The sequence below is a fragment of the Cetorhinus maximus genome, chromosome 11, assembly GCF_964194155.1.
Source record: "Cetorhinus maximus chromosome 11, sCetMax3.hap1.1, whole genome shotgun sequence".
In the NCBI taxonomy this organism is placed as follows: Eukaryota; Metazoa; Chordata; class Chondrichthyes; order Lamniformes; family Cetorhinidae; genus Cetorhinus; species Cetorhinus maximus.
Window position 1 is genome coordinate 128,275,844 of NC_135889.1, and position 12,520 is coordinate 128,288,363.

Here is a 12,520-nt window from a genome sequence, read left to right on the forward strand (position 1 = left end):
ACACCCTCCTGTCCCTGATCACAGACCAAATTTAAATTACCTAATCTGAGGAGTGTGACCGCCTCCTGGAGCAAAGTGTCCAGGTAACATTCCCCCTCCCTGATGTAGCGCAATGTCTGCAGCTCGGACGCCAGTTCCTTAACTCAGATCCAAAGTTCCTTGAGCTGCAAACACTTACTACAGACGTGTCCGCTCTGGATCACCTTGGTGGCCAGCAGCTCCTACATGCTCCAGCGGCAACACATCACCCGCCCTGCCATCACTACCGTATTTTATTTAATTTATTAATTAATTACGTTAGTGTCCCTGCTCTTTACACTTGAAGAATCCCCCCGCTCTTTACGCTTTATTGTAATTATTTTTTACACCAGTATCAATCCTATACTTAAGTTATTTTTAAAGGAAAAGAGAAAAAAAAGACTAGAGACCTATACACAAACTAAAGACCTTAATTTAAAGCCTAGAAATACTCACCAATCCTAATCACCAATCAGATGCTCTCCGCGCTCTTTTCCCTCTCATGCTCTTTAATGGTCTCTCATCTTTCTCTCTCTGTGCTCTTTAATGACCTCTCATCTCCCTCTCTTTCTCTCCACACTCTTTCATGGTCTCTCATCTCTCTTGCCGTACTTTTTAAATAGTCTCTCGCTTCTCTCTCTGCGCTCTTAAATGGCCTCTTGTCTCTCTCTCGCCACACTCTTTTATGGTCTCTGGTCTCTCTCTCCGTGCTCTTTAATGGCATCTCACCCCTCTCGCTCCGCGCTGTTTAACCATCTTCAGCTGCAACAATGGCCTTCCTTCCATCATAAGGTCAGAAGTGGGGATGTTCACTGATGATTGCACAATGTTTAGCACAATTTGCGACTCTTCAGATACTGAAGCAGTCCATGTCCAAATGCAGCAAGACATGGACAATATCCAGGCTTGGGCTGATAAGTGGCAAGTAACATTCGCGCCACACAAGTGCCAGGCAATGACCATCTTCAGCAAGAGAGAATCCAACCATCGCCCCTTGACATTCAATGGCATTACCATCACTGAGTCCCCCACTCAGGCAACTCCTTATTTTCAAACAGTGACCTCTAGTTCTAGATTCTCCCACAAGAGGAAACATTGTCTCCACATCCAACCCCTCAGGATCTCAACGGTTGCAATTAAATCACCTCTTGCTCTTCTAATTCCAGTGGATACAAGCCTTACCTGTCCAGCCTCTCCTCATAGGAGCACCTGCCCATTCCTGGTATTAGCCTAGTAAACCTTCCCTAAACTGCTCCAATGCATTTACATCTTTCCTTAAATAAGGTGACCAATACTGTACACAGTACTCCAGATGTGATGTCACCAGTTCCCTGTACAACTGAAGCATAACCTCCCTAATTTTATATTCAACTCTCCTCACAATAAACGATAACATTCTACTAGCTTTCCTAATTACTTACTGCACCTGCATACTAACCTTTTGTGATTCATGCACTAGGACACCCAGATCCCTCTGAATCTCAGGGCTCGACAATCTCTCACCATTTAGATTATAAGCTTCTTTTTTATTCTTCTTGCCAGAATGAACAATTTCACATTTGCCCACATTATACTCCACTTGCCAGGTCTTTTCCCACTCAGGAAAACAAGAAATTTGTCATATTTTTCTTCGGGTAATAACCCTGGCGTATTTTCTTATGTGCTGGAAGTCAGGCTGTAATTGGATTAAGAGCTGGAGTGACAGCAAGGGTCTAAAGCAAACAGTGGTTTTGATATGTTAATGAACCAAGAGGAACTTCAATCAGTGTTTTACATAAAGCAATAACAGGAATAGTTTTGAACTGCATTGTTTTAGTTCAAAGGGGGTATATGCAGGGTCTAAAAAGGTGTAAGGAAATAATGTAAAGAAAGGGTAAGTTTGTTTTTACAAGCTTAAGAGCTAAAAGAACAATTTAATCAATTCTGGGAAGAAAGCCTTTCTGAAGAGACTGGTTGAGATAGAGATCAAAGGGAAGAAATGCATTTAGGGAAATACTGAAGCCTATGTAAGGGGTGTAGCTGCTTCGATCTCCCAGAAGGCAGCAGGATAGCTGGTCAGAACTCTCAGGAGACAGTGTGAACAATGCCAGGCCGGGTGACCCAGTTGCTGTCAGCCTCAGGGGATACCCCAAGGAAAAATGCACTGTGTGGTAATAATTACTGGAATTCTATAGATTCTAAAATCTTTCAGGATAATTGCTGAACAGAGAAGGGGAGGTTAGCTCTGGGGGTAGTTAAGTTAAGATTTGTGAAACAGTTTTAAAGTACTGTTTACTGTGTGAAGTCATTCATGAAGTGTTTATGGGTAATAATGTTTTATTTGGTTTCCTTATTCTTTTAATAAATGTTTACTTTACTATAAAATCATCACAAATAGTCGGGAACATAATTTCCCAATTTCAGAACCGCTCCTCATACTATACAAATTGCAAAAACAGTTTTGGTAGCTGTTTCAAGTTCCCTCTCGAATTTGAGCAGCTTGGCATTTACCATCTGAACTGCCATAATACTTAGCCTATCTAAATCCTTTTGTAGCTTCCTTACGTCCTCCTCACAACTTAATTTCTTACCTACCTTTGTGTCGTCAGCATGTTTAGCAAACATACCATCTGTCCCTACAACCAAGTCATTTATATAAATTGTAAAAAGTTGAGGCCCCAGCATTGATCCCTGTGGCACACCACTCGTCACATCCGGCCAACTAAAAAAGACCCATTTATGGTTACCCTCTGTTTCCTGTTGGCTAGCCAATCGTCTATCCATGCCAATATGTTACCCCCTACACTATGAGCTTTTATTTCCACAATAACCTTTGATGTGGCATCTTATCAAATGCCTTCTGGAAATCTAAGGATCATACACCCTTTATCCACAGCATATGTAACTCCTTCAAAAGAACTCCAATAAATTAGTTAAACATGATTTCACTTTCACAAAACCATGTTGACCCAGCCTGATTACCTTGAATTTTCTAAGTGCCCTGCTACAACATCTTTAATAATAGTTTCTAACATTTACCCTATGACAGATGTTAAGCTAACTGGCCTGTAATTTCCTGCTTTCTGTCTCCTTTTTTGAATAAAGGGATTATATTTGCTATTTTGCAATCTAATGAAGCCTTCTCCGAATCTAGAGAATTTTGGAAAATTAAACCAATGCATCAACTATCTCACTAGCTACTTTTTTTTAAGATCCTAGGATGAAGTCCATCAGGACCTGGGGATTTGTCAGCGGCAGCTCCAACAATTTGCTCAATACCAATTCTCTGGTGATTGTAATTTTCCTGAGTTCCTCCCTCCCTTCCATTTACAGCTATTTCTGGGATGTTACTCGTATCGTCTATAGTGAAAACTGATGCAAAATACTGTTCAATTCATCTGCCATCTCCCTATTTTCCATTATTAAATCCCCAGGTTCACTTTCCATAGGACCAACGCTCACAAATCTTTTATGATTTAAATACCTATAGAATTTTTAAAAATTCTTTCATGGGATGTGGGCATCATTGGCAAGGCCAGCATTTGTTGCCCATCCCTAATTGCCCTTGAACGGACCTTGCTAGGTCACTTAAGAGTCAATCTCATTGCTGTGGGTCTGGAGTCACATGTAGGCCAGACCAGGTAAGGACTGCAGATTTCCTTCCCTAAAGGACATTAGTTTTTAATGACAATCAATGATAGCTTCATGGTCGCCATTACTGAGACTCGCTTTGTATTCCAGGTGCATTAACTGAATTCAATTCACCAGCTGCCATGTTTTGAATCCATGTCCCCAGAATTTAGCCTGGGTCTCTGAATTACAGTCCAGCGACATTACCACTACGTCACCTTATTATCAACCTTTATATTTCCAGCTAGCTTTCTCTTGTAGTCTAATTTTTCACTCCTTATTAAGCCTTTTGTCATTTCTTTGCTGTTCTTTTATATTCTGTCCAATCTTCTGACTTGCCACCCGTCTTTGCGTAATTATATGCTTTTTCTTTAAGTTTGATATGGTCTTTAAATTTTTTAGTTAACCACGGATGGTGGGTTCTCCCCTTGGAATTTTTCTTTCTCATTGCAATGTATCTATTCTGTGTATTCTGAAACATCCCTTTAAATGTCTGCCACTGCACCTCTGTGGACCTATTTCTTAACCTTGTTTGCCAATTCACTTTAGCTGGCTCTGCTTTTATGCCCTCATAATTGCCCTTATTTAAGTTTAAAATGCTATTCTAAGACGCATTTGTCTCTCCCTCAAACTGAATGTAAAATTCAATCATATTATGATCACTACTACCCAGGGGTGCCTTCACTATGAAGTAATTAGTTAATCCAATCTCGTTGCACAGTACCAGGTCTAGTATAACCTGCTCTCTGCTTGGCTCCAAAACGTGCTGTTCTAAGAAACTATCCTGAAAACATTCTATGAACTCCTCATCTACGCTACCTTTGCCCATCTGATTTTTCCAGTCTATCTGTAGATTAAAATCTCCCTTGATTATCGCTGTATCTCTCTGAAAAGCTCCCATTATCACTTCTTTTATACTCTGTCCTACAGTGTAGCTACAACTAGAGGGCCTGTACACCATTCCCACAAGTGACATTTGGCCTTTACATTTCTCATCTCAACCCAAACCGCTTCTAGTCTGGTTTCATGGACTTAGGTCATCCCTGTCTAATGTGCTCATACCATCATTAATTAACAGAGCCACCCACCACCTTTTCCTAACTTCCTGTCCTTCCTAAATGTCACATACCCTTCAATATTCAGGTCTCAATCTGCATCATTCTGTAGCCATGTCTCTGTAATGGCTATCAGGTCATACTTATTTATCTCTATTTGCGCTATCAGTTCATCTGCTTTATTTCAAATGCTACATGCATTTAGATATGCAGCCTTTAATTTTGTCCTTTTATTATTTCTGTAATGTCTGGTCTTATCTGCTGAGTTACTCTTAGAATTGTACTCTCTGTCCATTCCATCACAGTCTGATTATCGTTTCCCATATTAATACCCTTCTCTCTTACCTTGTCCCTATTCTTTTGCTTATCACATTTTCGCAAATTTGATTCCCTCCCCCACTATTTAATTTAAAGCCCTCTCGACTTCCCGAGTTTTGCAGCTCACTCGATCATCAGTCCCAGCATGGTTCAGATATAGACCGTTCACTAGATCATCAGTCCCAGCATGGTTCAGATATAGACCGTTCATTAGATCATCAGTCCCAGCATGGTTCAGATATAGACCGTTCACTAGATCATCAGTCCCAGCATGGTTCAGATATAGACCGTTCACTAGATCATCAGTCCTAGCATGGTTCAGATATAGACCGTTCACTAGATCATCAGTCCCAGCATGGTTCAGATATAGACCGTTCACTAGATCATCAGTCCCAGCATGGTTCAGATATAGACCGTTCACTAGATCATCAGTCCCAGCATGGTTCAGATATAGACCGTTCACTAGATCATCAGTCCCAGCATGGTTCAGATATAGACCGTTCACGAGATCATCAGTCCCAGCATGGTTCAGATATAGACCATCCTAATGGTACAGCCCCGACTTTCCCCAGTACTGGTATCAGTGCCCCACAAACCGGAACCCACTTCTCCCACACCAATCTTTGAGCCACACATTCATCTCTCTAATCTTATTTGCTCTATGCCAATTTGCATGTGGCTCAGGTAATAATCCAGAAATTATTACCTTTGAGGTTCTGCTTCCTAATTTGGTGCCTAACTCATCATACTGACTATGCGGAATCTCCTTCCTTGTCCTGCCTATGTTGTTGGCACCTGACCTAAACATTGCCAAGATGAAGGTCCTTCACCAATCTTCCCTGGGCCAGTTGAGCATCGCCCTCGCCATCCACGTAGATGAGGTGGCTCTGGAGTATGTGCAACACTTTTATCTCGTCAGCCACCTCTCCCAAGGGGCTACCATCGATGAGGAAGTCCAACACCAGCCAACTGTGCCAGCGCTGCCTCCTTCAAGCTGCACCAACGTGTCTTTGACAACAAGGACCTTAGCAAGTCAACAAAGGTTCTGGTTTATAAGGCTGTTGTGTTGACCACCATCCTCTACTGCAGCGAAACATGGGCTGTCTACCGATGCCACATTAAGACCCTTGAGAGCTTCCAACAGCAGTGCTTGAGTCGAATCCTGGGGATCAGATGGAAGGACTGCCGGGCTAACGCAAGCGTTCTCCCTGAAGTTGCATCTACCAGCAGTGAAGCCCTGCTCCTGCGGAACCAACTCCGATGGACAGGACATTGTGTCCGGATGCCCAAAAACCGCCTCCCTTGGCAGGTTCTCTTCTCACAGCTCTCCATTGGCCAATGCTTAAAGGGCAGCGAGAGGAAAAGTTATAACAATACGCTCAAGGTCGCCTAAAGCACGGAGGCATTAACACCTCCACCGACTTGGAGGAGAGTGCTGCTGATCACTCAGCATGGCACCACCTGTTCCATCAAGGGGCATGCCACTTCGAGGCTCAGTGACTCGACAGCGAGGTGGAACAACGGCGGCAGAGGAAGGAGAAGGAAGCCAACCCAGTGCTGCGATTTCCACTCCCCTGCAGAACAATGTGCCCCTACTGCGGAAGAACGTGTGGATTCAGAATTGGGCTGCTCAGTCATCTCAAATCTCACCAAGGTTGACAGGAATTACTCTCAATTCCGAGGGACCATCAAGGATGACAAGTCTTGAGATTATTACCTTTGAGGTTCTGCTTCCCAATTTGGTGCCTAGCTCCTCCTACTGACTATGCAGAGCCTCCTTCCTTGTCCTGCCTATGTCACTGATACCTACATGGACCACGATGACTGGGTCCTCCCACTCCCACTGCAAGTTCCTCTCCAGCCCTGAGTAGATGTCCCACACCCCGGCACCAGGCAGGCAAAACAGTTGTCTGGGCTCTCGATCTTTGCTACAGAAAACAACGTCAATCCCCTTCACTATACAGTCTCCTACTACCACTACATTCCTTTCTGCTCCCCCCCACTTGAATGGCTTCCTGTACCACAGTGCCATGGTCAGTCAGCTCATCCACCCTGCAACCCCCACTCTCATCCAAACAAACATTTTTTTCAAATTTGTTCTTGGGATTGTGGGTGTCACTGGCTTGGTCAGCATTTACTGCCCTTCTCAAATTGCCCTTGCATTTGTCACATGTAGGCAAAGCCAGATAAGGACAGCAGATTTCCTTCCCTAAAGGGCATTAGTGAACCAGATGGGTTTTTAATCACAATCGACAATGGTTTCATGGTCATCATTAGACTTTTAATTCCAGATATTTATTGAATTCAAATTCCGCCATCTGCTGCGGTGGGATTTGAACCCAGATCCCCAGAGCATTACTCTGGGTCTCTGGATTACCAGTCCAGTGACATTACCACTACGTCACCGACAGCACTGCCTCCCCTTCTGAGAGAATCTCAAACCTGTTGGACAATTGCAGGGGCTGACATTCCTATACTCCTGCCCTCTGGGTCCTCTTACCTGCCTCACTCACAGTCACACCCTCATTTCACTGGCCACCTTCCAAATCAGAAGACCCTGTCCTTCGGGGAGTGACCGCCTTCTGGTACAAAGTGTTCAGGTAACTTTCCCTTTCTCTGATGTGTCACAGTGTCTGCAGCTCAGCCTCCAGCTCAATGGCTCTGAGCCGAAGCTCCTCAAGCCGCAGGCACTTACTGCAGGTGTGTTTGTCCTGGATCTCACTGGTACCCAGGGGCTCGCGCATGCTGTGGCCGTGACACTTCACCTGTCCAGCCATCTTAATATGCTTAACTTAATAACATCATTATTTTATTCAATTACGTTTTTTCATTGATGTATTTTACAAATCTTACCACAAGTTGCTGTACTATTTTGAACCTTAGAAATAAATAAGACTTCTCCATTTACCAGATACTTACCAAAGACCCCTCAGGACTGACCCTCCGACAGTGCAGCACTCGCCTCAGGACTGACCCTCCGACAGTGCAGCACTCGCCTCAGGACTGACCCTCCGACAGTGCAGCACTCGCCTCAGGACTGACCCTCCGACAGTGCAGCACTCGCCTCAGGACTGACTCTCCGACAGTGCAGCACTCGCCTCAGGACTGACCCTCCGACAGTGCAGCACTCGCCTCAGGACTGACCCTCCGACAGTGCAGCACTCGCCTCAGGACTGACCCTCCGACAGTGCAGCACTCGCCTCAGGACTGACCCTCCGACAGTGCAGCACTCGCCTCAGGACTGACCCTCCGACAGTGCAGCACTCGCCTCAGGACTGACCCTCCGACAGTGCAGCACTCGCCTCAGGACTGACCCTCCGACAGTGCAGCACTCGCCTCAGGACTGACCCTCCGACAGTGCAGCACTCGCCTCAGGACTGACCCTCCGACAGTGCAGCACTCGCCTCAGGACTGACCCTCCGACAGTGCAGCACTCGCCTCAGGACTGACCCTCCGACAGTGCAGCACTCGCCTCAGGACTGACCCGACAGTGCAGCACTCCCTCGGTACTGACCCGCCGACAGTGCAGCACTCCCTCAGTACTGACCCGCCGACAGTGCAGCACTCCCTCAGTACTGATCCGCCGACAGTGCAGCACTCCCTCGGTACTGACCCGCCGACAGTGCAGCACTCCCTCGGTACTGACCCGCCGACAGTGCAGCACTCCCTCGGTACTGAACTAGGGAGACGGTGGCGGAATGGTATTGTCACTTGATTAATAAATCAGAGATCCAAGGTAATCTTCTGTGGGCCTTGGTTTGAATCCCACCACAGCAGAGGGTGAAATTTTAATTCAATCAATATAAATCTGGAATTAAAAGTCTAAAGATGAGCACGAAACCATTTTCGATTGTAGTAAAACCCATTTGCTTCATTAATGTCCTTTAGGAAAGGAAATCTGTCGTCCTTACCTGGTTTGGCCTACACATGACTCCAGACCCACATCAAAGTGGTTGACTCTGAAATGCCTCAAGGGCAATAAATGCTGGTTCAGCCAGCGACGCCCACATCCCATAAATGAATTTTTAAAAATCCAACTTTGCAGCGCTCCCTCAGTACTGACCCTCCGACAGTGCAGCGCTCCCTCAGTACTGACCCTCCGACAGTGCAGCGCTCCCTCAGTACTGACCCTCCGACAGTGCAGCGCTCCCTCAGTACTGACCCTCCGACAGTGCAGCGCTCCCTCAGTACTGACCCTCCGACAGTGCAGCGCTCCCTCAGTACTGACCCTCCGACAGTGCAGCGCTCCCTCAGTACTGACCCTCCGACAGTGCAGCGCTCCCTCAGTACTGACCCTCCGACAGTGCAGCGCTCCCTCAGTACTGACCCTCCGACAGTGCAGCGCTCCCTCAGTACTGACCCTCCGACAGTGCAGCGCTCCCTCAGTACTGACCCTCCGACAGTGCAGCGCTCCCTCAGTACTGACCCTCCGACAGTGCAGCGCTCCCTCAGTACTGACCCTCCGACAGTGCAGCGCTCCCTCAGTACTGACCCTCCGACAGTGCAGCGCTCCCTCAGTACTGACCCTCCGACAGTGCAGCGCTCCCTCAGTACTGACCCTCCGACAGTGCAGCGCTCCCTCAGTACTGACCCTCCGACAGTGCAGCGCTCCCTCAGTACTGACCCTCCGACAGTGCAGCGCTCCCTCAGTACTGACCCTCCGACAGTGCAGCGCTCCCTCAGTACTGACCCTCCGACAGTGCAGCGCTCCCTCAGTACTGACCCTCCGACAGTGCAGCGCTCCCTCAGTACTGACCCTCCGACAGTGCAGCGCTCCCTCAGTACTGACCCTCCGACAGTGCAGCGCTCCCTCAGTACTGACCCTCCGACAGTGCAGCGCTCCCTCAGTACTGACCCTCCGACAGTGCAGCGCTCCCTCAGTACTGACCCTCTGACCGTGCAGCGCTCCCTCAGTACGGATCCTCTGACAGTACAGTGCTCCCTCAGTACTGACCCTCTAACAGTGCAGTGCTCCCTTATTACTGACCCTCGCAACCACGTTTCCAACATATCACCTTGCTGCTGAACTGAAGTTTTGATTTCTGCAATGTTGGAGTGGAAGAATCAGAGCAATCTCAGGGAGTTGAAATTCTATCTCAATCAGGCCACAGCCCCTCACTCAGTACCACCCAAGCCCTGGCTAACTCCGGGCCAATCCTGGACCAGACCTGGCTAATCCCAAATAATGAGAAGTGGAACAAAGTGCATGACTTCTGTGATTCTATCAATTGTGAAGTTTACATAATGATCTGTTCGTGCTGATGAGAATGTTCGTCTGTGGAGGCAGGAGAATCATTATCGGAGAGATTACCAGGGCCGCATGGAAGACCACTCACCTCTCTCAGGAACTTGTCCATACTGAGATCCACGATGTCCTGTTTCAATCCGAGCAATGCAGCTGGTTATTTCAACCCAGAGGCAGAACATGGAACATGTTTGATCTGTCGGCAGAGGGACATCCAGAGGGAAGAGAAAATCCGCCTGATCACAGATCCTGCAGGCAAACAGGCTCCTTCTCTGTCTTTCTCTCTCAATCCCTTCCTCTCTCTTTCTGTCTGTCTTTCTGTCTGCCTCTGTCTATCTATCTGTCTGTATTTTTCTGTCTGTCTGTGTCTTTATGTGCCTCTCTCTCTCTCTCTCCCCCTTTCTCTCCAGTCATTACTGACCGGCACCTCTCAGTCTTGAGAAACAGTCCTCAATGACTAAGACAGGCTGGGACTGAGCTTTCGCAGCCTCTCTCCTCCTCCCTGCCCTTATATGGGCCTGGCTCATTCCCCTCCCCCAGTCCCTCCTAGCTTTGATTTTTAACTCATTCACAACTAAACCCACTGCAGTTTAAACTGATACTGGTAAGGTGACCAGATGTCCCAGTTTTTCCTGGACAGTCTTGGTTTTTCATTAAACATCTCAATGTCCTGACAATTTGCTCAAAATAGCTCAAATGTCCCAGTTAGCAGCTTTTCCCTCTTTACATGAACCATCTCAGAGATTTCCGGCAGCACTTCACCTTTCCACAGAGCATCAGCATCTCTTCACTTACTCTCCCCCCACCCCTTTACCTCACATGCCATTTACTGTCTGCAAACCCAACAGACACCCTCTCACACTGTGCTGCACCCTGGGAATTGGAATAGAGCCCACTCGCTGACCATTAAGTGGCTGCGCTGGATGCTCCCGCATGTGCAGAAATCCTTCTCACTGGCATCCAGAGCCAAGAGGCAATTTTTTTTCCCAAAGTGGTCCTCAAAGGGACAGCTCTAATTGTGAAACTTTTGTGTTCTTCAGTCTGTTTTCAGGCAGAGTCTTCAGCTGCATTCACTTTATTTACATCCCACTTCTTAAATCTTCCCCAGAAGGAAAAAAACAAGGTTTTCAAATTGTTTGATTGGTCAGTCAGAGTCCACCGGTGTGTTCTATGTGGCCCTGTGACCTGTCAATTACTTGCCTGACATAATGGGCGCAGTTGAACTTGTTAATCAAAGCAAGTCAAGTTGGTCTCTGGGCAATTCAAGTCCTCCTGGTGCATCCATTGCCATTCAATAATAAGCAGTGATGATAAAACTGGCTTGTTCTTAAGATAACACCCTTTCAGTGCTTTAATTATTAAAGGCCATATTGTGTCTCCAAGGAGGCAGGTGGAGGTGAGAGTGATTGACAGCAGTAAGGGCCAATCACAAAAGCCCAAATGGAGCAGGGCGCCATGACAGACAGCTGTGCAACCAAAGAGATCCAAAAATCAAGGAGCATATTCAAGCAATGTCTTAACAGGGTTGCCAACTCTGGCTGGACATATTCCGGGAGATGTAATCATATGAACTCCTACCGTAAAACAGGGCTCATAAAGGCTCTGCTTGCAGCTGGAACTAGTTAATCAGATAACTGGCTTAATCAGGTTTTCAGAGGCGAGGTTCAGAAAGTATAAAAGTAGGCTATTTTATAGTGCTGACTTAGTCTGCACTGGGGTGCTGTTTTTGGCTGCAGTCGAGTGCTTCAGTTGGAGTTTGGTGACTGAGGGAGTGAGGGAGGAGGTGCTCCTTTCCCTTTCTACCTTTCCTCAGAAAGACGAGGGTGGCCTTGGAAAGTAGGAACTGGTGAGTAAGGTAGAAAAGTGTAATATTTTTGAAGTTGATATACTTGCATTGACCTGAGAAGCGCCAGGAATAAGGGAAATGTGGGCCAATATAATAAAGTAATATAAATAACCTAAATTAGAATAAAGTTAACATAAGGGAAGTAGAGTTAAGACGTGGCAGGGCAGCTCAGTCGACAATGCATGTCCAGTAATATGCGCAAAGTCATGGACGCTACCAGTGTCCCAGCTGACCACATGTGCAGGAACGGCCTGGAGACAGAGAGGGAATGGGTGACCACCAGGCAGTCCAAGAAAAGTAGGAAGGCAGCGCAGCAGTCCCCTGGGGTCCCGCTCACAAATCAATTTTCCATTTTGGAAGCTGGTGAGGACACTAGTTCCTCAGAGGAGTGAGTCAGAGCAAAGATTGAGGCACCACAAGTAACTCGGC

At 46.7% G+C, this 12,520-nt stretch overlaps 1 protein-coding gene across 1 annotated transcript in view; it reads right to left on the minus strand.

The window, feature by feature from the left end:
• Positions 1-10,678, minus strand: part of LOC144686925 (unconventional myosin-X-like) — a 184,120-nt gene extending 173,442 nt beyond the window's left edge. Inside the window, exon 1 of the mRNA XM_078552775.1 lies at positions 10,337-10,678. Within this exon, the coding sequence (XP_078408901.1) occupies positions 10,337-10,357 (21 nt within the window). The 5' untranslated portion in view covers positions 10,358-10,678. The remainder of the gene's footprint in view (positions 1-10,336) is intronic.
• Positions 10,679-12,520: the final 1,842 nt, after the last annotated feature.